This window comes from Limanda limanda, chromosome 15 (assembly GCF_963576545.1).
Source record: "Limanda limanda chromosome 15, fLimLim1.1, whole genome shotgun sequence".
NCBI lineage: Eukaryota > Metazoa > Chordata > Actinopteri > Pleuronectiformes > Pleuronectidae > Limanda > Limanda limanda.
This window is the reverse complement of record NC_083650.1, coordinates 17115933-17142769: the sequence shown is the minus strand read 5'-3', so window position 1 is coordinate 17142769 and position 26837 is coordinate 17115933. Positions and strand designations below refer to the sequence as shown.

The 26837-nt window shown below is 42.6% G+C and overlaps 1 protein-coding gene across 1 annotated transcript in view; it reads left to right on the top strand.

Moving 5' to 3' along the window:
• kif16bb (kinesin family member 16Bb) overlaps positions 1 to 25488 on the top strand; it is a 37950-nt gene extending 12462 nt beyond the window's left edge. The window contains 7 exon segments of the mRNA XM_061087809.1: positions 1170 to 1358; positions 11217 to 11613; positions 11873 to 12454; positions 12457 to 12544; positions 12546 to 12631; positions 12634 to 12869; positions 25309 to 25488. Coding sequence (XP_060943792.1) covers positions 1170 to 1358; positions 11217 to 11613; positions 11873 to 12454; positions 12457 to 12544; positions 12546 to 12631; positions 12634 to 12869; positions 25309 to 25488 — 1758 coding nt within the window.
• Positions 25489 to 26837: the final 1349 nt, after the last annotated feature.

The following is a 26837-nucleotide window of genomic DNA, read 5'->3' as shown; positions in this document are numbered from 1 at the left end:
CAGGGATTCCTGGACAAGCGGAATGTAAACATAAATTTCTGACAGAACTTTGAGTTGTGATTTAGCTGTAGTGTTTCTTAAGGTGTTTTCAGACATAAACTCTGGAGAATGATACTCTGCTGGGACGCGTTCACAGCAACAAAAGTCTCCAGAGCGTTTGGATGAGGGGTGGCGCCGAAGAAGGACGTAACATATTAATTTCGCTGCAGAAATAACACATTAGTTTGCGACACATCAACACTGGTGTCGGCTCTTATCACTAAAAGCTCTCTGGACCGCACCACTTTTTCATCCTGAGATATTTCTTTAATTTTTGTTAATTTTATTTTCGCATCTGTCTGCAGACTTTTTACAAGAGGGCTGGCTGGAGAAACTTTGGAGAATGTCCGGAGCATCTCCCTACAGCCCCTCTGGATAATGTCAGGAGATTACACAGAGTTCAATGCATGTCTGAAAGCAGCTTTAATGTGACACTAAAGTACAGTCTGAATCAATAGCTGAAGTGGGTTTTTTTTTATCTTATGAAACAGAATTATGATGATTCATTTTTCAAGTTATTAACTTTCCTCATCTAATAGCAGCATTATTTCCCGGAGAAAAAGCCTCTGTAGCTCTGTGGCATTTCCACATATAAGGCACCGGATTTCACTTTAGTTTGACCTCCTACTCTCAGACACGCAGACACTCAGCCACTCAGTCACATTGTGAATGACATGGAACTCGCTGAAGTTTGTTCATATTCTTTGAAGCGGACACACTTCACAAACTGGGGAGTGTTTTTATTGCAACATACAATGATGATAGCTATGTATCAATAAAGGCAATGGCGCTTGGTATATAACCCACCTGTGTGCTAGTGTGTGTGGGTAGATGCACTGCGTCTGTTTCACTCGCTGAACACAATGTACAGTTTGACTCTCATCACGATGATCTGAATGATTTATGGTGTCTCTCTAGCCGTTAGCCACTCTGCTGCTTCATGGCGACACATGGTTGGAGCGCCACTATTCTATGTGGCCTTCAGGGAAGGAAGAGCAGTCATAAAGAATTCAGTTTTCTGCTGGTTGCCATTAAATGTCTGTCAGCATTTTTGTTTTTTATTGTGTGCCATTTCAACTACATTCTATTTTTTTTAGCCCACTAACTATATATTCTCATGTGTCCTTTAGGCGGAGGCTCTGAGGAAACAGGGGAGTGGAGTGGTCCTGGACTGTCAGCAACCTCATCTAATCGGCCTCGAGAAAGATCTACTCAGCACTGGCATCATCCTCTATTATTTGAAAGTAAATGCAACATTTGCACTTAATATAATTCACATATTTACCTCCACCAAGGAGGTTTTGTTTTCATCTGCATTTGTTTGTTAATAGGATAACTCAAAAAACACTTTTGTGGAGGGGTGATGCAGGGAAGAACCGTTTTTCATATTTGCCGTGGCTCTGGATCAGGGGGCGGATCCAGGATAATTTTTTTATTGTCTTTAACATTGCGAGATTCTGCGTTTTAGAATAATTGATCTTGGTAAAATGTTTAGGGGAGTGATATTTCTGAGTGTGTGCATTTTGCAAATCCAAATAATAAAATAAAAATAAAAATCTGGATCTAGTAAATTTCAATGGCGTTTCATAAGGAGACTGCCATTGGTGGAGGTATAAAGTCTGATTGTTTTTCTAGATATCAATGCTTCTCTCACATAGTTTTCAACTTTGTCAACTGGGATAGGGTTAGGGTTGTGACCTTTGAACCTTCACTGCAGGAAGGGATAACTGGTCGGGAGTCCAGTTATCATGCAGTCAGGATATTGATGAGTCAAGGTTACTATGACATATCCCCAGCTGCTGTGCTTTTCACTGGGCTGAAAATAAGCAGCATTTCTTTGTGTGCTTTCATATTTAATTGCATTGCAGTGCTTCATGGGCTCGGGCTCCTTAGTGAACACTGTGTGCTTCATAACCGTGCTGGGTCTGTGACTCTGATCCCTCAGGATGGTGCACTGTGTTCAGTCAATGGCTCTGTGGTCACCGGTCCCTGCCAGCTCACTCAGGGTAAGCACTTCTGCAAAGATTATATGCTTTTGATATTCTTATAATGAACGTAGGGGGGAGTCATATCTGCAATAATGAAGATTTCTCTCCCTCTTATTCACAATTATTTCGTCAGTGGGAGGTAATAACACTTCCATCCATTTGGAATGCATTTATATGAGATTACTGCATCGCATCTGCAAATGAAATCCACTTTATGTCCCTGGCTCCCCCACGGCAGCGCTCTCAGGACATGAGTGGATTGTGAACACAGCTCTCCACAGGGCAGATGCCATTTCTCTTACTAAACATTTTGAAGGGCGAGAGGCCCCAGACAAAGCTCCAGACAAAGCCCCAGGCCCTCCATTTAATTGGCAGATGGAGTTGATAGGGCCGACAGGTTTGAAGTGGGCCAGATCATTAACCTTTCAAAGGACAGAGCCAAGCCGAGCTGAAACTCCTGCACCCCTGAGCCGACCCTGCTTACCGGGGCTGGGAGCTTTCACTTCTCACTGCTTTGCTTTCCAAAGATAAAAACTGCACTCAGAGCCAGGCAGCGCAAGGGCTGGGCACGCTAGTCTCTTTATAACCATTTCAATTTATCCAATATCCCCTTCAGAAATGGCTGCATCTGAAGCCATTTTCCTGAACAAATGATAGTAATTTTCGGTCCAAAAGCAGCTGGAATCCATCACAGACTGTCTTCTCAGGTGCTTTGTCACTCGTCAGAAGTCATTAGTAGCAGGAAGATTAGTATTTGCTGTGGTGAGAGAGGGGGTGGAGAATGAAGACGAGACCTCGGGAAAATCTGTGGATATGGCGATATGAACGGGGGCCTGATATATAAAACCTAATATCACTTCAGGTCTATAGCTTTACAAGACTTCTAAAGTTTCCTTGGACCATTTTCTCCGGGTAAATCATCCCTCTGGTCCGGATCCCAAACAATCTCACTGGAGATTGTCTTCCTCGCGGCAATTCATTCACTTTACCTCAGCAGTGGAGGATATTGTAGAACTTTAGAGCCATTTCTTAAGTTTTCACCAGTTCAGTGCAGAAACAGTTTGCTGCAATCCCACAATGACGGGGACATTCCCGTGGCCAAAGTATTTTGCTCCACACTTCTGTATGCATTATTAACACTGTGCCACGCTGACAATGGTTAACTCTGTCCCTTTATCACTTGAATCCATCTGGAAACTTGTCACATTTTACCTTTACTATGTTTTACGGGCTATGTTTTTAAACTTTATAAAAAACATGCGAACTTCCACATCCCCACTCCATATCTCCAGTACACTGCCTTCTAAATTATTAATGGAGAATTTATTGAATCTGTGAAGTGGGCTCACAGCTATATAATTCCAGTGCCGTCTGTTTATCTCACATACAGGCTCAAGTTGTAGCTTTTCTCATAGCACCACTAGCTGCTGTTACCAGGAAGAAATAATAATATCTTTAAAAGCAAATCCCTTTAACCTACATCATCACCAACCAAAGGACTAATGCACATCCTTTATTAGGTGACTTTTGCTCCTCTCAAGATTTAAAGGACCATTTTTGTTGAGGACTAGAACGCACTGTGAAACCAGCCCCTTAGATTAAATTTACGCCTCTCATTGACTCTGTTTGAGAGAATGAGAGAATAATCGTGATAATGAAAGCACAGCACAGGGAGGCTGGATGAAAAGAGAGATCATTACACGGAGCGATGCGTCCTGGAATTTAAAAATAATTATAACCACAGTCTGACTTACTAGAACCGAAACTAACACAAAGTAGTCTGTACAGCAGAAGCACAAGTCTGCTCCCCTTAATTGAATAATGGGGATGCAGTTGCTCCACTTGCTTCATTGCTCAGGTGCCTCTACTCGCTGTGTGATGCATAATTCAGTAGTTGTTGGAGTTTAATACTAAATAGAACCTTTTTTCATGCTTTAATCTCTTTGGTTTGCTAGAGGTAACATCATAAAACTCGGAACTTGAACCAGGTTTAACCACCAGACTGAAGCTGCCCACCTCCAAGAGAGACACAGGGTACAGACAGAACTTCACACTGAGGTAGTGTCTTTCAGCCACAGTTGCATTATCTGTTATTAATTTTGCACAAGCAAGTCAGCATCACACACTTTGTTTCCATAACTACCAACTGTAATACCTGCTTCCTTTAGCAAACACTGCTCGGGTTGGCTTCTGGTTCACCCTCCACAAAACACAACCAGTGTAGATTTATCATCATGAAAATAAGACTCACCGCCGCTCTCTGCTGCTATGGCTTGTTTTTGCCTGTTGAGCATGAAACTCTGATTAACTGGCTCACGAAAAAGCAGCAGACCAGCACATCATGAACAGTCTCTCCACCTTGTTGTACAGTGTTCGACCTCAGAGAGAAGGCCAGGTGCAGTGGCTTTCAAAACCAGAAGCTTTTCATCCATCTTGCAGCAGCTCCCTCCTGGCCCTTATTCACTTTTATGTGTTTTTAAAGATCCATTGTGGGAATGCACACTTGCTCCTGAAGAAAGCACAACCAGTGTTTCTCTCCAATAAGTCGTCTGGAAATTTGTGCTGGCAAACCTGAGTGGGTGTGAGAAAAAAGTGTTTGTGCTGGGAAAAATGAATTAAATCATTTAAAATTGGCAATTAATGCTTAAAATGTCAATCCCTGGAAAACATGTAAAGTTGAAAATGACAAGTTTAGTGCAGTGTCCCATACAATTCCTTCTTCCTGTCTTGTCATTTAGAGATATGAAGAAATTAATTTAAAGTGCATTTCAATAATGAACAGTCTAGAGTTTTTATACAGTGCCTATAAAAAGTATTATACTTATTTAACACCATCAAATCGCAGATCTAATTAGAATTGTTTTGATATGGATCAACAGAAAAATGCCAACTTTAGCAGCTTTTGCAATAGAAGCTGAAAGTTAACAATTTTGGGTAACTTTATCAAAAGTTGATGTTTTGAAACCTCTGTTGATGAAGTGACTATGATGTGCTGACATACATGACTTCTACTACTATACTACTCTTTGTATTTTTCAAATGAAATTCTGGTCTCATACATTTTCAGTGAGCTAAATATAAATGATTTCAGCATGTGAAAGAAAAGGACTTGGTTAGTGAATAGACCAACTATACCAACTCTTCCTGTGCTTCATAAGATTATATGCTGTAAAATGGATTCACACACCATTGTATAGGCACAGCTCTACTTCTGCAGCTTCCCGCTCTCCATTATTAAAAATGGCTTTGACAGCAGAGTGAAGTACATATGGCCCTGCTATGTCTGAGGAGAGTCTCTGCTGTTAATTTTTAACATCTATTACAAATGAGACACTTCCACATTGGCTCAGTCTGAATATGTGCTGGCACACCCAGACTACACTGATGTCTGAAAAGTGGCTATTAAAAGAAAATTTCAGTAGTCTCAAATTCTATGACATTCCCCTCTTGTATTGTAGAGATACTATTTTACAAAGACTTTAAAAACTCCACCAGAATGGACCAGACTGTGTTACTGCTACTCTCCTGCCAGCCGGCATGAATGACCCTTTCATTTTAGGGACATATAATAGTTTCATGCTGCTGATCCTCATTTTCTGAAAAGGCTTTGATTGTTCCAGATATGAGATTTTGATAATTCTCCAAATGTGGTTTAAGTCCTTCAGTGTCCCCTCTTATGTTCTGTGAAAAACTGTCATGAATACTGATGACATACAGACTATACTATAATTAAACCATTGTAATTGCAAATCTACCATAGGCAGCTGTCACTCATTACTGAAACATCCATCAGACTTTCATTTCACAGTGCTGTCTCATTTGTCGTCTGCAAAGCGGGCCGCTGTCTGTCTTGAGCCGGCCCCTGACTGACAAGTACAAGTCCACAGAGAATCTGTCCAACGTGATGCTGCAGAAACTAGGGTGAGACTTACACAGACATGTGTGAACTCTGTGACTCGAGTACAACTGAGCTCCCTCCACCCCAATATCCATAATACGCCTGCTTGTTGAGCATCGTTTATCGGCTGCGTGGACCAAATCAAAGCCATAAATCACGGCGGCATTTCTGTGTGGAGAGGTGCGAACATGCAAAAAGCCATTCTGAACTGTTTAATGCTGAGCCAGTGGAAATCACAGCAGGCATTTCTCCTTTAATGTCCCCAAATGGCCTCTAGATGAGTAGGTAGTAAACTGCCCAATGTCCCATTTCCAAAATCACTGCAGTGCACCTGAAGTTCAGCTTCATGGAAAATTTCCAGCATGCTTTGTAAAAAAATAAGCACTGATTGGAAGAGAGGCAGTTTAGTGTGTGATGTTAAATTTCACATCATGAGGTTTACAACTGTGCCTGTTGATCACAAGTCATAACATGGTTGAAAGCTCTGTAAAATCTAGTTATATGAATTTTGAGTTGAGTTTATTTGTCACACAACAACAGTTATCCACAAATATGGAAACGTGTTGCCCACTGTGTACGGAGAAAGGCCTTTTACAACAGGCAGACTTGCATCTACAGATAAAACTAGAAAGGAGTGGAGAGTGCATACCCGTGACCAGTTACTCCTCCAGAGGTAATTCCCTATCGGCCACAAAATTCATTTTTTGCGTAATCCTGCTAAAAAACAAACACCAATGAAAGCAATTAATTATATCATTTAGAGCAGTTGTTCAACACTAATGAATGGACTGATAGAGAAAAACAGACCTCACCAGTTTGCACCTGGTTTATCTGGTTCCTCTTTAAAAATGTACCATCAGGATAAATTAAAACACACTGTGCACTATCGCCAAACTCTGAGAGCCATATGCTAATGTGACATCCTTATTCTCTGCCGCTGCCTTGGAACTGTGTGACAGGTCATTGATTTGTTAGAGTCCCAGTGTTCATTGAATCAGTGCCCAAAATCCAATTGACTCCCCGGTGATTCACCATCCACTGAAGAAGTGGTGAGTAATTTGAGACACGCCTATGGTCTCTAATGAAAGGAAACGCCTGATGTTTTACGTCATGTGGAGCTGTCTGACCTGTAATTTCCCCTCACAGTGCTGTATCCCTCAGAAAAGCAGAGCTTCCACTCAGGTAGATCACACTGCTTTAAGTATAAAGCAGTGTGAACGATATCTGCAACCTTAACATTGTTTTAAAGATTAAACTGTGAATCCAGGTGTTTGTGTAGAGAATTAATACAAGGCTGTGACAAGAAGCTCTAAGTGGTAAAGGTGAAAGATGGAGAAGAGATGTCCGAGGGAGTTAGTGTCGGAGAACGAGTTTGACTCCAGTCTCTAGGCATTAATGGCAGATCAGTACCAAAACTGTCAGTCTACGAAAAGTACAGTAAAATATACAGAGGTGAATATGCAAAGCACACTGCAAAATTTGCTTTATTTAAATTTGTCCTGGAAAATGTAAAACGAAACTCGAATAGCAGTCAGGAGAGCGCATACCTCCGCCAAGGCCCAACAATCCCCTTCAATTCAATCAATCTGCACCAAATTCAGTTCCATAAATGTGTCTTATGTGAATTATTTATTCTTCATCAAGATCCATGAATGATTCCCTCAACATATCTCACAATGTTAAAGATTCCTGGATCCACCCCCTGATCCAGGTCTGTACCCAAAGCAGGTTTTCACCTTCCAACTATTTTTTGGTAATCCATCAAGTAGTTTTAGCCTCATCATTTTCAAAAACCAACAAACAGAGAACATAACCTTCTTGGCCATTAATTGTGCCATTCAACTGATATACCCCAATTTTTTACTCTTACTTTGCACCATCATCTTTTCAGTAACTCGTGTCAGACACGGGGGGGGCGGTGTGTGTGTGTGTAGATATGCATTTTACCCTTGTTCAGCTTGTTCTTCACGTCCCTTGCTGCAAGGGCAAAATGTATGTTATGGTTTGCCAATCATCTTGGAAATAGATGAAAATAGTAGCAAATTGAATTAAAACGGAGCCGTGAATATAGGTTCAGCTGTGGGAGTGACACAATATCAGTGACCTGACCTGCAGCAAATGGAGGGGCCGCTCCATAGCAACAAAAGTAAACTACCCATTATCGGCTACATCAGCTAGACCACAAAGTTTATGACTAGAGAGTTTTGACAGAGAGAGGCTAACTGCATTGACTAAAACTCTGACCTAAACTGAGGGGATGAGACCACTTTACATTTGATTTATCTAAGATTAAATCTATACATTTTTTTATATCCATCTGCATTTATGTCAGCTGAATGCAGAATTTCTCACCTGGCCTTGCAACAAGTCCCCATTCTGTTGCAATAATTCAAATTCCAAGTACATTCACAATGTTAAATGGAGGGTTTTGCTCCTCGGTTATGATGTGTTTAATCTAGAAATACAAACTTTAGTGGTTGTGTGTTAGAGAAGGGCAATTATAAATTTATAAATATGCTGTTTGCAGAATATGTCGATGGACAATTCCCCTTTGACTTTATAGAATGGTTTAAGGTGAAAACCATTTTGGGGAAACATTAAATGATCCTCATATTCTTAGCTTTTAGTTTGGTTACTTTTATGCTGAAAACTCCCAGCAGGGGCAAGAAATGACCTTTTTGTATATAATGGCAGGGTCCAATGCTTGTGTTTTGTGTATTCATGACTGTCCATAAGACCCGCTGGACACAAGGCAAGTCGGGACACTAAGAGCTTCCAGAGGTAGAGTGGACCAGCTGGTAGTTGTTCCATGCTGCTTTTAATGGTCTCCTTGGCTCTGAGAGTCCCTCATCTGACATCCCTCACAGTATCTTCCATCTCTGGCCAGAAAGCCAGTGAAAGCTTCACAATTTGCCTTCTCCGACCGCCAACAGGCTGCTGTTTGGTACTTACATCTCTTAAAATAGTGTTTTTAACACTTCTTAATGTCAGTCGAGGAACTCATGTGACAGCTTCCACCTCCTGCCACAAGTCATAGTGCAGCCAGACAGCTTGAAGTGACAAAGAAAGAGTTCGATATCTTTGTAAGTTATATATGTCTCTTTTTCTCAGTCGTCATTCTCTCAAATATTTTAGCTAGACTTTTGGAAATGTTGGAAAGTATAGTACTAGATGTGTTTTAACAGGTATGAAACACTGTAGGACTTCTTCGTGTGCACATGGAACGATTACTAGGGCGAAGATGGAACAGGAGCTCAGCCAACAGGAGGTAGCTCAGCAGCAGGTCCAAGAAAGTCTGAACAGACGTAACCGGGACATGAAAAGACTTCCAGAGGAAAGCAGTAGGGTTCCACATCAACAGAGAGCAGAAAAGAGGAAAAAGGGGGCAAGGATGGAAGAATCTGGTAATGGGTAAGTTAGAGGGAGACAAACTGTGCTCCCTGTGGTGACGTTAATGAACCTCAGTCAATCCACAACATGAACACTGTAAACCTCTGTGTGATTGATTTATGCAATGGAAAAACGGTATCAAGAAAATCTGGTCAGCATCTTATGGTAGGAATACTTGCTGTTAACTTCTCGTATGCATTCACAAGATGGCTGCTTTGCATATATCCTTTGTCTGTTTGGTGTGTGGGTTGTGCACGTCCTCAGAAATTACCCTGACACATACGCAAGATAAAGGTTGAGGCAGTAGCGAGTCCTTGACAGGGTCAGTGTGCACGTCATCGGGGACATGTCATCATTGACAAAAACAGCGGAGAGTTTTGATTGTTAATTGTTAATCTCCTCGTGTGTGTAACCAATCCTGGAGTGCCAGGAAGATCGGTCTGATTCAAAGATTATAGAGCAGAGCGTTTATAAACTACAGTCTAAGTTCTGTGATGTGCCGTCTACTGGAATCCTCCAGTTACGCGCATAGTAAGCAAGTATGTGAACCATAAATTTCACGATGCAGGCTGTTGCCTATGGATACGTGTGGTTAAACAGCAAGTATATCACAGGCCTTTTGCGGACAAGTGTAGGACATCCTTTCTACTGATCCTCAGGATCTGCAAAAATCCCTTAAAGCATAACTAGGACCTGAACTGTGTCCCTCTTGTAGTTGTCAGTTTATTGTCAGAAATGATTTTGAGCTGTATATTTGTTTTTTGCTCCCCCTCCAGAGTGCCGTGCATTGTATGTAAATCCCCAAATCAACATGCACAGATTCTATTTAATTTCACAGCTAGTAGAGTGGCTCTGATCCCATGCAGCCATTTGGACTGTTTGCTTTTCAAATCTAATGGATGGCTTTTGTGAAGGAGGGGGTTGGGGGCTGTTGCAGTCTAGTCTGTTGCTGGCAAACTGTTTGAAGTCTCCAGTGTCACTCCACAGTAAATAATTAAATCTGCTTCTGAAAACAAAGAGTCTGGCAGCATGTGCGAAAATATAACCACGACTGTATTGTGCACATGCCTCCTCTTATTAAAATGCAGTTTTTATTTCCTGAATACGAAATGTATTATTTCATTCTTGTCTCTTCACTGTGTGTTTCAGTCTGATGGATAAGCTGGATGCAGGCACTGCAGAGCCCAAAGTGCTAAGAACTTGTCTTACAGCCCAATTCACGTTTTTATGAGGCATGATATACCTTTTTCCCTTTGATTGTTTGTTTTGTTTATTACGCCCACATTTAAACCTATACTTTCCTGTAGGGGTTTCAATGAAATTAGACATATTTTGTGAAAGCATATTACAATGAGAGCACTTTCCAAATGCTTTTGAAATAGTACCTTTTTGTTCCTCTCTCCATTTCATGCATGCACATGAAAATAGATATAATGAATGTTTTTGAAGTATTTAGAAATAATTGAATACATAAACAAAACGAGTTTTTTAAGGGAGCTGGTTCAAGAAGAGATTTTAGCGACTTAGCAGTGACCTCAATTATTGTATAGTATAATTCCATTCCAACAGGATTTTTAAATTATGCTTTACACTCATTGTGTCTTCTTTTCTCATCCACCTACACAATGTAAACTAGGCCATACCCGGAAAATAACCTGTCCCTCACACTTGTTTTGAGCTGGATGGAGACCCACTTCAGAGTAGGGTAAGCACCAGGGATGGCCATGGCCAGGAGAGGGAGGTGTGTCATAAATCAAGGCCAGAGCTGATGTCTGAGAGGCCGTGGAGAGAAGCTCAGAGAAGCTGGAGTTTCAACTTAGAAGGGAGAGGAGTTTTGGTCAGGGGATGCCAGCCTCCAGCAGACAAGTGTCCTGGGCCCGGGTGATGGATGTGTCACGAAGCCAGAGGGGAATGCTAATGAGATCCAAGGTGTTGTGGCTAACTGCTACAAGGGGAGACCCGGCTCTGGTGGGAGCTCATTAGGCAGCACGTCCCACCTGCAGAGCAGCACAGGAAGCAGCTCCATGTCTATCCTACCCCAGACCAGCACTCAATCTCCAATCGACAAAAAGCCTCTTAGCAGTCAGGCGCCCTGCCATCCACCCGAGCAAATAGTCTTCGAGGGCCAGTTTCGCTGTGGAGAGATGGATGAATCTGGACATTGGGCGGGGATCCTGGGAGTGTGTGCAACTGAGACTGCGGCAGCCACAGCTCTAGGCTCAGGACTGGGCTTCGTGGATGGTCCAGGATGCAGGGTGTTTTCTTTTGGAGCTCTCACGCAGTATTGCAGCAGGTCAGGTGAGAGGGACTTCAGTACTTTGGGCCCCGCCATGTTGTCTCTCTGGCCAGGGACAGTAATGTTGTATCTGTGGCGAAGGACAGCCAGGTCTTCTTAATGGTGAAAGGGAGCTTTGTCTTCTCTTTGTTCAAGCATAGTCTCATTCCTTCCACAGTTGGATGGCTACCACGTATACCGCACATTCAGATGGAGATAACACAACAATTTGAGACTGGCAGCTGAGGTTATTAATCCTGCCACCACACAACTACCAGTCCTGACACCAACACAAACCTGGCATGGCTGATACAAACCATGGAGATGAACTGATTACAGAGCTACTGCCAGTGAAACGTACCAGTGAGCTGGAGGTTACTTCTGCATTTGAAGACGATGAGAACTTTAAGTCTGTGCTGAACAAAACGGATTTCCAAATGTTCAGTCAAAGGTTGACTGAATTTCCTGATACCCTTTCGAATCTGCAAACCCTTCCTCTGCTAGACATGATGAATGTTTTGCATTATTTCATTTCCACACCAGTGATCACCTGCCAGAAGATTGTAGCTCTCTTTTGGCTCAGTGTGGCGAAATTCAGCCAACCTGAGCCCTGTCCTGCTCTCCTGATCCTGGCAGAAACTGGCCTCTATACACTGACTACAGATTCTGGGCCCCTGGTTTTGTTCCATCACTTCCCCTTGTTTCATCTGAAGCAGGTACACATAGGTTTAGCAGGCCAGAGTCTGTGTTTGATGGGCTCTACAGAAGAGAGCATCCTGGGGGTCTATAGTGGCAGCCAGAAGCTGACCAGAGAGCTATGCTGGGCCATACTTTGTGCCATCTGCCCTGGGGACAGCAGGGTCTCTCAGCACTGTTCCACAGAGACTTGATGAGGATGTCTCTGGAATGGCAGACGTATGTACCTGACCTGCTGATGGAGGCTGGATTTAAAGTTTGCTGCTCTTGTTTACCTTCTTCATTTCAACATGGGTCAAGATATGGTCCGTCTAGGAGAAATACAGCTGTCACTCTACACAAGTGTACGGTTGTGCATCAGCCCCACACTGAGCCCCTTGCCCAGCTTTTACTGACTGATACCCACCTTGGTCTGGTACAGGAAGATGCTTTCTTTCACCCGACTCCAAGCTCTGTCACCGTGCAGCCCTGCCGTCCCCTATTCCACCACCTAACTCTTCGTCAGCGCTCGGATGTGCGCTGCGTGCTGGTGCGTGATGAAGACAAGCGTGGAGCTGTCAGGCTGGATGTAATCCTAGCAAATGTGAGGGGCAGGGGTCACCCTGAGAGCGTGACTGAGGCAAAAACCCCGCCTGCACAAGCTTCAAATTCATCTCTGCATGCAGAAGTATGGAAATTAACTTTCAGTTGCTCCACTGAGGCTGCCTGCCTGATTAATCACTTGTCAAATGTCTGATCAAGGACTGAACACCCTGTAATGAACAGCCCAGCTTGAAAACTCACTCAGAGGGAGCAATGGCAAAAGTACATCCCTACAGACAGTTCAAAGTACGACTTCACTGTTAAAAAAAAGTGGAAACTATGACCTACTTTGAAGTTTCTGCATGATTTGTTTCTCTACAAGTTTAGGTAATTTTAACATCAGCCTACATGGCTTAAGTACTTAAATATATTGTCTTTTAAACACTTGAATTTATTTGTTATTGCATGGTTTTTGTTCTTTACTCACTACCTCCCCATTATTTTGTCAAAGAGGTTTAATATCTAATATTTTAAATAACAGGGGCTGAATACTTTTGAAGGATTTTAGACCAAACAATCTCACTGTCATTGTTACTTTAAAGGTATGTCAAGTTGTTGCACGTTTTAAATATTTTATACAAAAAACTTGAAATGGATATGTTTTAATGTGTTTGTTAAAAAATAAAAGGAAGGTAAATCCACTGCGGCTCTGGAGTTTTGTTTACCACTGAGGATGAAGATAAGCTCTGATAGGTGAGCTTTTAACTTGGGAAAACTAAGGATTCAGAGTCGGATACATTTCACTGCTTTCTCTAATGTCTAATATTTTGTTTTCCTATCATCTCTGTCAGGCTCTCCCTCTCTCTCCCCTCCTCTCTGATGTTAGCTTTGAATAGATTCCTTTTCACTCTCAGCCTCTTCCTCACTGTCTAGGATGCTACAGAGAATGTATATATTGTACTCATTATTACTGAGCTGCCTAAAGATGTATTCTTGTCTGAGGTGAAGCTAAACCTCCACTACACAGTTATTGTCTGTGTAATGGCTTAATGGATTTACTCCTGCCAGTCAGCATTGTCCTCTCCAGGAGGAGCGGCTCTAAATTCTGGAGAGGCTCATCTGAGCTGCATCTGAGAACGAACCTGAGGTTGATTCACAACTCGAGATTTGAAGCTAAAGAGTGTTTGCTCCGTGTCTTGACTGAGTGACCCCATCCAGCATGGCAAATTACAGGGGCAATGTAATGCAATCAGACCTCTTGTCTGCTCCAGCATGAAGGATGGAGATTTGGCCTTGAATGGAGAGACACATCACACTTTGGAGTTGTGAGGTTTGAGACGGGGGTGAAAGCTCAGGGATGTGAAAGGGTTGCTTTTCTCCCTTTCTGCTTCAGACAGTTAATTACCATTCAAGCCTTACACTGTGTATCATGCCTTCCTGTGGATAAAACACAAAAGGAAGACAAGCCGCAGCCCGATACTGTATATTAAAATGAAGATGGCAGTCTGGTGTGCAGGAAAAAAAAGATTAGAGCTATGCATTTAAAATTCCATGAGTCGATTTACACAGTTTCTAGATTACATCAATGCCAATGGATAACAAATTTATTAGGAGGTTGTAAAGGATGAAATGTTAACGACAAAATGAGAGCCTGCAAGTGTCCTGCAGATAAGTCCATACATTTTGTCAGCATTTGGAAACAGTTAGTTTGGTTTCATCCGCTTGCCTTTGGAGGTTAAGAAAGAGGGACATACCACAGGACCAACATATAGAGTCCATTTAAACTCACACCTACAGGCAATGTAGAGTCTCAGAATAACCTTAGGTGCATGTCTTTGGACTGTGGCAGGAAGCCGGACTACCGAGAGAAAAGCCATGAGAAGAATGTAAACTCCACACAGATTATTATTGCTTGGATGCGACAGTGCAGTTTGCTTTTATTATCCTTTCAGAAAGTCTTTGGCAACTGTCAGACTAATACAACCCCAGAAAAGATGTTACAATTAAAGACAGACAGTAACAACACGGCTCAAGGATTATGAACAAGTGCTACTGACAGACGCCTCAAATAAGTTTCTGGTATGAAGCATCTCTGAGCAGTGGAGGTCCAACTCCGTCTGTGCCTCACACTTTCCCCACCATTCAGGACTCAAAGCACTGTCATATTGTGTTGTTCACCCACAATCTTGCTAGACAGAGTAACTATCATACTAAGTTTGTACTTATTCACTACAGACAGTGAAAAATACCAAACCATAAAGCAGAATAAATGATAAAAGATGTTTGTCCGCTCCAACCATTGAATTAATCCTATCCCTATATATTTATATTCCTTTATACCTTCAGTACAATCACAGTAGCTATCAAAGCTACTTGGTAGTGTTAGTGATCATTTCTAGCTATTGGAGCCCATGACTTCTTGTTGACTAACATCTAAATAATATTTATTCTTATTATAAATCCTATGACACCTTCACTTTGTTCTTTTTCTACGAGGACATCTATTGGCAATGCAAATTATGTTGTAGTGAGAAATCTTTGATGCCAGTGATTATATATCAACCAACAAAAACATTAATTTATAGAAGTAAATCTGACTTATTGCAACTTGTGTTTCTGTTGAAAAACTGCTGATCCTCATATTGAGTGCACTGACACAAGCTCCTGTCGGACACAGCCTGGTAAAGGGGAAGTGCTTACTCTCAGGGTGCAGATATAAATGCCCCCTGGCAGGCTCTGAATCTATAATCATTATTCTGTGTGATTTCCCACTGGGTTCTGCAGGCCTTATACGCAAAGACATTGACAGGATATAACAGGATAATTTGTTTACCATCTCCTTTGGAAGCATGTGAACGTGGCCTGGCCATGTCTCTAAATGCTTAGCTGCTCTTTTCCTTTTACATGTCAATCTTTATCATTCTGGTAGCCCACAGTGTCACAAAGATTCTGTGATTCACTTATGGTTTCTTTTGAAGGCTAACCCACAATGCAATGCAAAGGGGTGAATCCTTCCTGATTATGTTTATTTAATGTTTAAATCATATTACAAGGTCTTTGGAGAAGAGGGCAGAAGATCAGTACATGATTTATTTATCAACATAAAATGATAAAATCTAAATTTTTCTGTGAAACCATGGTTCATAATCCATAATGACCATGCAAAAACCATGCTTTAAGACATTTTAGACCATTGTACAATTAATCGTTCAAATCATTTTTCAAGGGAAAATACTCAACATTTTCTTATTACTTCATTAGAAATGTAAGGAGCTGATGCTTTTCTCCACACAAGATGGTAAACTGAACAACTTAGTGTTTGATTTTGACTTTTTTGACATTTACAGATAAAAATAAAAATTATTAATCATGAACAGATTGGGGAGATTAATCAGGTGTGATTATTGTGCCTCCTGGGGAAGCATCTGCATCTGTTTGTTAAAGTAATCTATTCAAAATTGTCTGTCTTTGTCTCTTTTCTGGATGTAGTCTAAATTGTTATACATATCATCCTCATTGTTATATTTGTCTGCTGCATTCTCATGACAAGTGCGAGACGCCCGTCATGCACACCCACTAAATCATGGTTTGGTGTATTCCAAGCTGTGCTGCAGGTCTCTGCACACCCTGCAGATAATATTCAAATCTCCTGTTAGAATTCAGCATGTTTCACCAGCAGTCATGTTGGACAGCTGTGTGGAGGAGGTTTGTTTGTTACCTGCACTGCAGCTGTTCCAGATGATGCTGTTCCTCAAATCACCTGCTGACAGGACTTCCACTGGCCACTGTAGGAAGTCACAAGTGGGATTGATAACATCACTGGTTGCTAAGATCAATTAAATGTGAGTTATGCTAGTGAGCCTGCAGATAAATGGAAATAAGTTTGATAGCGATGGTATTGATAGATAGTTAATAATGTAATTACAGTTTTTCTTGCTAACACATGTCAGATATGTTGTTTCAAATATACAGCAGATGAAGAGGAAGTACTAACATCAAACACTGTACTCAAGTAAAAGTAACTTTTCTACATTAGTTAAAATAATTAAGTACTTTCTTTTTAAAATACTAAAAGTATTAAAAGTTAAAGTACTTACTGAGTAATATTCCCCAATGCAAGGGGCTACTTAATCATCACAGCTTCTGTGGTGGCTTCCCTCAGGTTGTTCTTCTTCACCAGTGATGCTGCAGGAGGTCTAACATTACCTGCTCAGTCCGATTGGGTCAGTGGATTAGTTCCTCTCTCGTTAATGATTATTTAAAAAATATAAAAAATGTAACACAATGCATTGTAAAAATGCAGTGGAGTGGTAAGTATAGATATTTGCTGATATATGAGGAGGAGTATAAGGGAAAAGTACCTGAAAATGAATCTACTTAAGTTATGTACTGGATTACATTTGAACATTGACAATATTTGCCACTTGGGGGCACTGGCTGTAAACTCCTGCGCATTGACAAATAATATAATTTAAACTAACAATGTGTCATTGCTGCTGAGTGTGTTATTGCTGCCTGCACATTAGCTTGTGGACAGTATTATGGTGTGTGCTGATGGCCAGTTTGTATTTAGCTAGCTATGTGCAATATTGGTAATGATATTAATTGTGAATTACTGTAGCAGCAGAGCTCATTTCTCCTGGTTGTTGGGCATGTGCATTACGATGCTCTTTAGCTCTCGAATTGAAATGTGTGCACTCATGAATGAGTATAATGGGCTTTTGAACTGGTTTGGTGACGCATTGTTTTCCGTCTGAAGGTTGCTGCTGATTTGAGGGTTTTCAAAGCTGTGATCTAAACATTGTCTTCTTGCTGACACGCCATTGACATAATTACGTCCCCGTACTCGTAGGATGAAGGCGAGAAGTCATCAAGGCTTTAGTCACACACCATTATATTCACATTTTCTCCACGTTCCTCTGTTGTATCTAAACTGCTGCCCTCCTGTTCTATGATCCATGCTGCTGCTACACTCAGCTGCACCAATTACCAGTTTAAGCTCATATACCCATGTACTGATGGTTATCTGTATATCACGCAACATGAATTTTCACAAGAGGAAATCATTTATCCCGGTCTATTAATTTGATATTTTGGTATGTGTAAGTAAAAACAGGATGTACCTGCTTCTGTGCCTTTGCATATCAGGTGGAGTGTTTGGTTTAGGTTGATCCTTCTTAACCTCAGTGATTGGAGGAGAGGACTCAAAGCAGATTACTCACAATATTTGTTAGTGTCTCTCGCTACGAGTGTCTCTCGCTCTCCTGTGCCAAGGGAGGTGTTTGTTGAGGGAGTGACAAAGCCGTTTTCAGACATGAACATCGGAGATTATCCAAACAATTGGGTCCGGACTTTCTTTGAAGTTTTTCTGTCACCTATGAAACATGCAGCAGGAGATTCTGCGCTCAGACGTGTTCACGGCTTCTATCACCAGAAGCTCTCCTGACATTTTTGTCGGTGTCTTCTACGTATACGGCAACACTTTTTCATCCTGACATATTTGCTTTCTTTTTCTATTTCTTTCAGTCACTCACTTGCGGTTAGGATCTCCTGCTGTGTTCTCGCACACATCACATCTCAGACGTTCTCTGGAGTTTTTACTTCAGGGCTGGGTGGAGAAACTCTGGAGGAAGTCTGGAGCCGCTCATTCAAATGTTTGTGTTCTCACATAAAGCCGGAGAATGTCAGGAGATTATCAGGAGTTCAGCGCTTGTCTGGAAGCAACATATAATTCAAGCAACTTTTAACACATTTGCATTGTTATCTATTCTTTGATTACTAAAATTCATCACATTTACACTTCAGTTTCCTTGAACATTATATAACAGGATTAAAGCAACTATCCTGCAATATTCTGACACTTTGAACTGGTGACTCAAAACACCGGTGCTAATTATTAGAGTTCAATGTGTGTGATGTGTGTGACGTGACACAGTGGGATTTGTTCATTAGCAGATACGAACCAAAGTCTCATCACTCTTTTTTGAAGGCTTTTTGTCAAGGGCGTGTCTTTAAGTTCAGTTCCAGCTCAGTTGAACTATTGTAAAGGGCCAGTTTGTGCCATCCCTTCTGTTTTAAATTCACATCACTCAAAAGCAGCACATCATAATTAAAGAAAGCTCGTGTTAGCCAGCCAGGACAGGTTATATCCACGCCTCTGATGGAACGTGTTGGATCTCACAGGAGACGGACACAATGGCGACCTCAATGTCACTGGCACTCATTTGTGAACGTCCGTCTGCGGGCCAGAGGAAACTCTCTGCCGTCTGAATGAATGGGTTTGTCACACAGTGTCATTTTTAAATTGGACTCCATCTCTCTCCATTCACCCCTGCTCAGTTTTGGACCTCACATGAGCTTCATTAGCGTTTGCAGGAACTGCGAGACATTTACCACCATGGATAGTGACAGATTTCACGAGCTCAATTTTACTGTTGCCCTGGGCGGGGAGGGGGGGGCAGTGCTCACCATCTGCTGATTGTGACTGTACTCGGCACTTTCATAAGGGGGCCGCCTTCCTGCCATTGCTGACAGTCCCATGCCAATCCTGGTATCTGTACAAGAGATGCATATTTTATCTGATATATGTCCTTCCTAGAATTGGAAGTAAAAAGGTTACTGTATTTTTGTTTTAATCTAAGTATGTATTCGGTGGATATGAAGGGCAATACAAAGTTATTTGGATGTCATCATCTTTGTTTTTTGTCAGATTCCACCTTTAATCTACAGATTAGCTCCAGTCCTCAATGCATTGTTGAAACTTTGTTGGTAAAGCTTCTATTTCAAGTTGCACTCCAGAACTTTCTTTTTGTTAAGTTCAGAAAATTGGCAGCTGAGTGAAGACATTTAATTTCAAATGGATTTCAGTGAAGTAGCTGTTAAAGTTGTTTATCGATGTGTATGGAGGGAAGATTGAGACTGATTACTGGGTTAAACGTATTTAATCTGTTCACCACATTAATGCCCAAGGCCTGGTCGTCACTGCTCTGATTGTCGTAGGGCGCTGGTTAAGATTGAGATGATGTTACATGAGGGTTCTGATTGGTTTAATAAAAAGCCATCTGATAAATGATTGGCTCCTGAGGGTAGTAGGAGTGAAAACTTCCAGCTTATTTGATTTGACGATATGAAGATGTTGTCTCTTGAATCCTGATGAGCTAACAGAGAGATAATAGAATGTATAGAGGTGTCTAACGAAAGAGCTCAGGAGCAAAGATACAAGAGTCGCTTTAACTCAGTTTAGTTAAGATATTCAACTGTTTTGTTTCTTTAATTTTCGCTCAGGGATCTGGGTCCTTTACCTTTGTTTGTTTGTTTCGGAGACATTTTCTGCTAATTAGTTTTCAACTAAATGACTCACCTGGCTGCCTTTGTGTAATTCTTTTATTCATGAACTGAGTGCGCAGCGCTCAATCTAACACCTTCAAACAGCAGCCCAGTTCACACTTTTGCTGCTGGCAGGCTGCTACAGTCCTGTGATCCTTCCCAGTATTGCTGATTACACTCCACTAAAAACGGATAGAGACGCTGTGCAGCAGGTCGTTCACACGAGAGGCTGCTGCTCAAGACTCCCATAAAAGTTGGAGAAATGGACGCAACTTCAAATATTCATGAGCAGCGCTGAAGGGGGAGAGCTTTCCTCATGTTCCGAAAAATAAACTTGTAAAGGAACTAAAGGCTGCACATTCCACTACTAAGAACCACGCAGGGTTTTGTTGAATTATATTAGTTTACAACAATCAGGAAATGCTTTTGAAGTGTTAATGTGTTTGACTAGTTTTTTTGAAATAGCCTTTCTGGGGTTGGAATATAATGTGAGCACTTTGTATCTGTGCCCTGCCTTTGTTAAACCTCCATCTCCGGACTATTGTTTATGAGCCTCTGGTCCAAAAGTCTGCTCATTATAAATAGGTTGGGAGAAAATTGAATGATAATTATGGCCGATAGTCAAATGTTGTTGCTGCTTGTAAATGCAGCCCATGTGGGCGCCGTTCAATGAGAACACACTTGTCTGGCACACTTTTATTTTAGGAGCAGCTGGGTTTAAACGTCTGCAATGATTAATCCTCAATCTGGGCTCAAGTCAGTGGAGCGCTGTAAAGTTGGATCAGTAAATTGTCCATAAGAATAGTCAGAGTTGTCTTCTTTTCAATACCAATTAGAAGCCTCCTCACTTACTGAACTGAACTTTATTACTTTACATCTGAGGGTGGAAGCATGAAGATGTTTGTGTGACCTGATGAATATTAAGTGGGATTGCAATACAGCATGTGCAGGATTCACATCAGCACATGAGAAAATTTCAAAAAAGCTAAATTACCATCCTGTAGTTTCATGGCCTCATTATTGTTTCTAGATGAATATGAGGTTACCACCATCTTTGATTCCTGAAAGGCAGACTGGGGAAAGACTGTTCAAGATGATAAAAACACGTTTTGAGAGGCCACCAAGACCTTGACCTTTGACCTCTGACAACCGGAATCTTATCAATTCATCTTTAAGTCCAAGTGAACGTTTGTATCAAATTTGATGGTGCTCTTGAGATTCTGTGTTCACAGGAATAGGATGGACGGACAACCTAAAAACAAAAAAGCCTCTGCAATGGCTGTCTCTGACACAGGAGAATAGAAATGAAAAGTAATTAATGCTTAAAAATCAGCACAGGTAAAGGTCTGCAACAAATTACAGAAGCTTGTACTTCAAACTAATCTAAAGCTATATATTCACAATAGATATGAGTGAGATACTTAGAGGAATAGTGATAATATATATATTGTAATAATAGTACTTTGTCATTAAGTTTGAATAAACACTGTGATGCTGATTGTGGGAAGGTCCTCCATCACTGAGCAGGTGAATTAGTTTGAAATTTCGTTGACAAAACAGAACAACGAGTGACCTATGAAAGCCTTAAATCCCAGAGCCTTATGTAATCATTCATAATTGCCATTGATCAACAAACTTGTCAGAGCATTGTTGATGCAGCATGGTAATTTCCAAAAAAAAAGACAGAAAAGAAAAAACAGTCACTGTAAATAATTATAACCTTGCGACATAACGAATTAGCGCTATATCTGAAACAATCCTGTGCACTAAGTGTGACTGGCACCAGCAGATGAAGTGCTGTGGTGGTGATGAGTGCCATCACCAAAGCTCCCTCCTCTGGGGCCTGAGGAACCCGATATTTAAGCCCCCTGACAAACAGGACCAGGCTGTTTTCCAAACCTGCAGCATTTTACTTTTACGGCACGCAGGTGAGAGCGGTGACAGGCGGAGCAGGTCCGGACTGCTGATGCTGCCGATGTGAGCTCCTTCTCCACACCTCCTATTTCTAGGCTTCCAGCGGGCTGTCATTAATCAAGCTGCAGAAGTTAAGTGTTACTGGAGGCATTGCTGTGTTATAGATTGCATGGGAAATGCATAATTAGTCTGCAACAAATCTGTTTTACAGTCATGCTGTATTCAGCTGGGGATGCATTTTGTTCCAATTGCCTGTCTGCAGGGATAATAATCGCTGCTTTGGATCAGGAGTGGTGCTGGCTCACCTGATGCCAGTGGGAAATTTCAGGACGCCTTGCGGGAGACACTGAAAGTGGAGAAATGGACGAACACGTTGTTGACTGTCCAGCGTCCCTTTGCCCTCTCAGGTATCCTCTGTGTGCAAATGACTGCATCATGTAGAACAGGAGGGAGGTCTGCACTCTGTGAATCCGTCTCGGCAGGATGCTGTAGGAAGGTCTGCTGCTTCTCTCCTCTTCAGTGTCACAAGGCCACACTCTACTGACTCCGAGCAAACAAAAGCAATTTTCCTCGGGTCTCTCTTTTTCTCAGACGCACACACTTGATAACCTGACTCCCTTTATAACTTTTCAAGCTATGTCCACTGTCCCAAAGTTTTCTTTTCCAGTTCATGAAGTTCCGTGCTCCATTTTTCATCTGAGCCCTTTAAAATGCCTGTTCTGCTTCAAGGAAAAAAGACGGAAACGAACAGTTCTCGCTCATTATTCCCGCACGTCTTTAGCCCATCCTCGGGACCTTAACCCAGACAGGGACTATTTCCATGTAATTGGTGCTCATGTCGCTCCTATTTCCATTTAGTATTTTTGATATGGCCGTGCTTTCCGAACAAAGGGAGCAGGGTGCAAAATGTCCCTCACTACAGGCGGCAAATTACTCCTCAGAACTCCACTAACACCCCTGTGCAGCACAGAGCTGCCGTAAAGGCAAAACAATTTGTCCGACATGAATAGGCTCCCTGGAGACTGTCTTAAGAGTTAAATGACCTGGGTGAACCCAATACTAATCCACGGCTGGTGTTATTCAGGCTTGGATTGCCAGCACTTCTACCCTCTGCACAGCCATTTGAAGACTGTTTATGCAAATTCAAGGTGATCTGCTTTTCTCATGGCTTAGTTTACTGTCTCCCTCAGCCCCCTGGAGACTCCCGCAGTCACTCCATTCTTCCAACTCCCCGCTATGCAGACACGTCGCTGCGAGTGGGCATAAATATTCTGCAGTACAGGTGTTTTACATACAATTAACAGTAATGGTGTGAAAAAAATCTGCAGGGATTTATTGACATTTAAAAAACTCAATAAAAATGTCAAACAGGTTGCTGCAGGATGTAGACTGAACAAACAGAAGTAAGTACTGCTTTTACTGTGCATATTCTCTGGATGAGTAATTATTGTACTCACACACACACACACACACACACACACACACACACACACACACACACAAACGTAGACACTTCAATCAAATCAAACTTGAGACCTGAGGCTGTAAGAACAATATCAAGAATCCAACTTTTTCTTGTCCCTGACCGCATTAAAGCATCTTTGAGGATAAACCAGTGTCGTGCATCCTGTGTAGTGTGCGACCATGAATGCAACAGGGGGCAGTAGTGAGCCGTGGGCTGAACATCAGGTCTGACTTGCTACCTTTCTCCTACCCCCTCGCTCTTCTCTCATAAACAGGATTGTGGTGTGCCCTCCAGACATCTGTTCGGTTGTAAATGGAATGAATAAATAAAAACAAAGGCCCTATGAATGACACTCCAAGAATTTATGTCCCATGCAAACATATATTCTGTTCCAATATTATAATCCTTATTGGTACATTTATTGTTTGTGTCAGCGTTTATGTTGAAGTGCATCAGTGTTGTGTTATGGGTAAAAAGGAGGAGAGGACGCAGGAGGAGAGGACTCGGGAGGGGCGAGGACGGAGGGAAGTTGGGAAAGAAAGTATGGCGTGACAGCCAGTCACTGTACAATAGAGAGAACAGATCATTAATTAATGCTGCCGCGAGTGTGAAGTGAATCGATTTGGCCCCTGAGCACGACACGCACTAACACCCGCGTCTAACGGGCATGGCGGGGGCTACGGCTGGAGCGGTGGCGTCTGAATCCACACTCCCCTTGTCACCTCACCTCCGCTTTAATCACTTCTAATTGTTTCCATTGGCGGCGCAGCAGATCTCCAATGGGAGTATCCAGTGAGTGCGAGACCCTCACACCCCCTCGCTCCTCTCATCAGGGCCCTTTCTGTCTCTCATGCTTTTTTTGTTTATGGGTCCATTCAGTTCGCTCGCTCACCGAGTGCCGGATGGCTTGATTAAAGTGGTTGTTTCATGAGTGTCTCTTTTGTTGTGCCTCTGTTTTGGTGTGTTGACTGAGTCAGGAATGAGTGGTGTGTGTGCGTGTGTGTGTGCGTGTGTGTGTGCGTGTGTGTGTGCGTGTGTGTGTGTGTGTGTGTGCTGTTGTCAGGGGGTGACAGCTGGCTCTCTCTGCCCCCTGTCACAATGAGGCTGTGACTGCTGGAGTGTGACCAGCCTCTCGCCCGCATGCCCCCCCCCCACCTCACTCCTCCACCCCTGCAGCCTGGCCTGCCCTGCAACTTTGCTGGTGGCCCTCTCTCTCTCTCTCTCTCTCTCTCTCTCTCTCTCTCTCTCTCTCTCTCTCTCTCTCTCTCTCTCTCTCTCTCTCTCTCTCTCTCTCTCTCTCTCTCTCTCTCTCTCTCTCTCTCTCTCTCTCTCTCTCTCTCTCTCTCTCTCTCTCTCTCTCTCTCTCTCTCTCTCTCTCTCTCTCTCTCTCTTTAGATCCACGCTGCATATGGGTCTGGTCAGCCATGGAAACCCGCTCAGCCCAATTAGAAGCAGCCGCCAGCTGGGCTTCCCTTCCATCCTTCCATCCCTCCTCTCCGGCCCTGCCACGTCCTCCCTCTATTCCTCTCCTGGTGGCTTCACGCTCCAGCATCTCACAATCAGAGCCTCTCTCTCTACCCGCCCATAATCATGCCAAGCTGATGGGCACGCTGTCCCCGGCGTGCGGGGATGGAAGCAGCGATTTGTGACACGTCCTCTCTCTGCGGACACCAGACGTGCACATCCACGCCATCGCATCCACACGTACCGAAAGAGACAAAACACAAGCCCGATGCGGTGAGGAGAGCCACATTCTCCCCTGCCAGATGCTGTGTTTTGTCTCTGGCCTCTCCAGCTGGTTTGGACCAAAAGGCTGGAGAAAAGAAAGCAGCCTGTGATTGAATTCACATCTCAGCGGCTCGACTGCAGTGTGGACGACTCTGCGTCAGTCTCACCCCCTCAAAGCACATTCTGGCTTCAGAGACGAGGTGGCAGGAAGGGATTCAACATGATTCAAACTGTCTGGAGCAATTAGAGCTCATGCGGCAACAGAGGAATTAGGCTATTCTCCCTTTCAATATGGATTTATTCTTCTGTTATTGACATAGTTTAGCATTCCCGCTTCATATTCACTCACTTAGCATTTAACATCACTCACGGGAGTTCGATACTGAAAACTCTTTTAGTAAATAGAGACCGCCGAAGGTCATTTCATGAGTTTGAGAGATCATTTTCAATAAGAAAGATTAGTGATTTAAAGTAACCTCCTCTCTCTCTCTCTCTAATGGCTTCATGAAGCTTCAAAGGGCTCACACCTGCAACTCAGGGACTTTCGGAGACATGAGGTTTTAAGAAACACAGAGCTGACAAGTAAGTCACTCGTGAGACTTTCTGTGTTCTGTGAAAAAGCACTTTCCTACTGACAAAATAAAGCGTCAAACTTTTCCTGAGAAGTCTGACTATATGTCATTATCACTGAAATGCATAAGAATGATGTGCTATCAGAAAGAGTAACAGCTTCAGTGTTGACAGACAATCATTGTCACTGCACATGCACTGTAGCTTGAATCATTAAACATATGATTAGTCACGTGAGGAAGGCTCATTCACACAGAATGCATCGAAGCGTATAGATTTCTCTCTTTCTAGTGTTTTTATTCTTCCTTACACCTCTAACACATTACTTTATTATCTCAGTCACTTGTTTCAATCACAGAAAGTTTCGATCGGCCATCGTACCATTATGGATCCTGAAGTGTATGAGCTTTGTAAAGGTTACGACTCAAAATGGCTTCACTTTTCTGCCACAGCCATTTCTCTGCTGTCTTCCCTCATATTTCACTTTGTGGTCATCAATCACTGATGGGGGCCAGATTGCACATGAAGTTGCTGGATCCCATTTTGAGGTGTGACAGGGGCCTATTTTGTGCTGGTGGCAGTGACGGCTGCGTGTCAGAGCTCGTGACAGGATGCTCTCCGCCCCGTCTCCAGAGGTTTGGGAGTTTTGAGGGACCACCGGCCCCCTTTTGTCCTCCCTTTTGAGGACAGTCTTTGACACGGGTTGTTTTAGGCAGAGGCAAAAGCCGTAATTGATTTCTCTCTGTGGCTCTCAGGCGTTGGCTGCATCTCCCCTCCAAGAAAAGAAAAGCAGATGAATAAAAGGACAGAATGTGAAGTTTATGGCCAACAGTCACAGCACTGACAGATGGTCAAACCTCACATTATCAGGCCCTGATAGAAGTCCGGAATGTGGTGGTTAGATTCTGAATTGGCTTTTGAAAGGATTGGTCATATATATTAGAGCAGAGAGTATTGAGCCGTGAAGAGCTGGAGAGGAGGGAGATATTGAAGTGCTGAGACGCTGAAGGTGAGAAGGACCTAAGC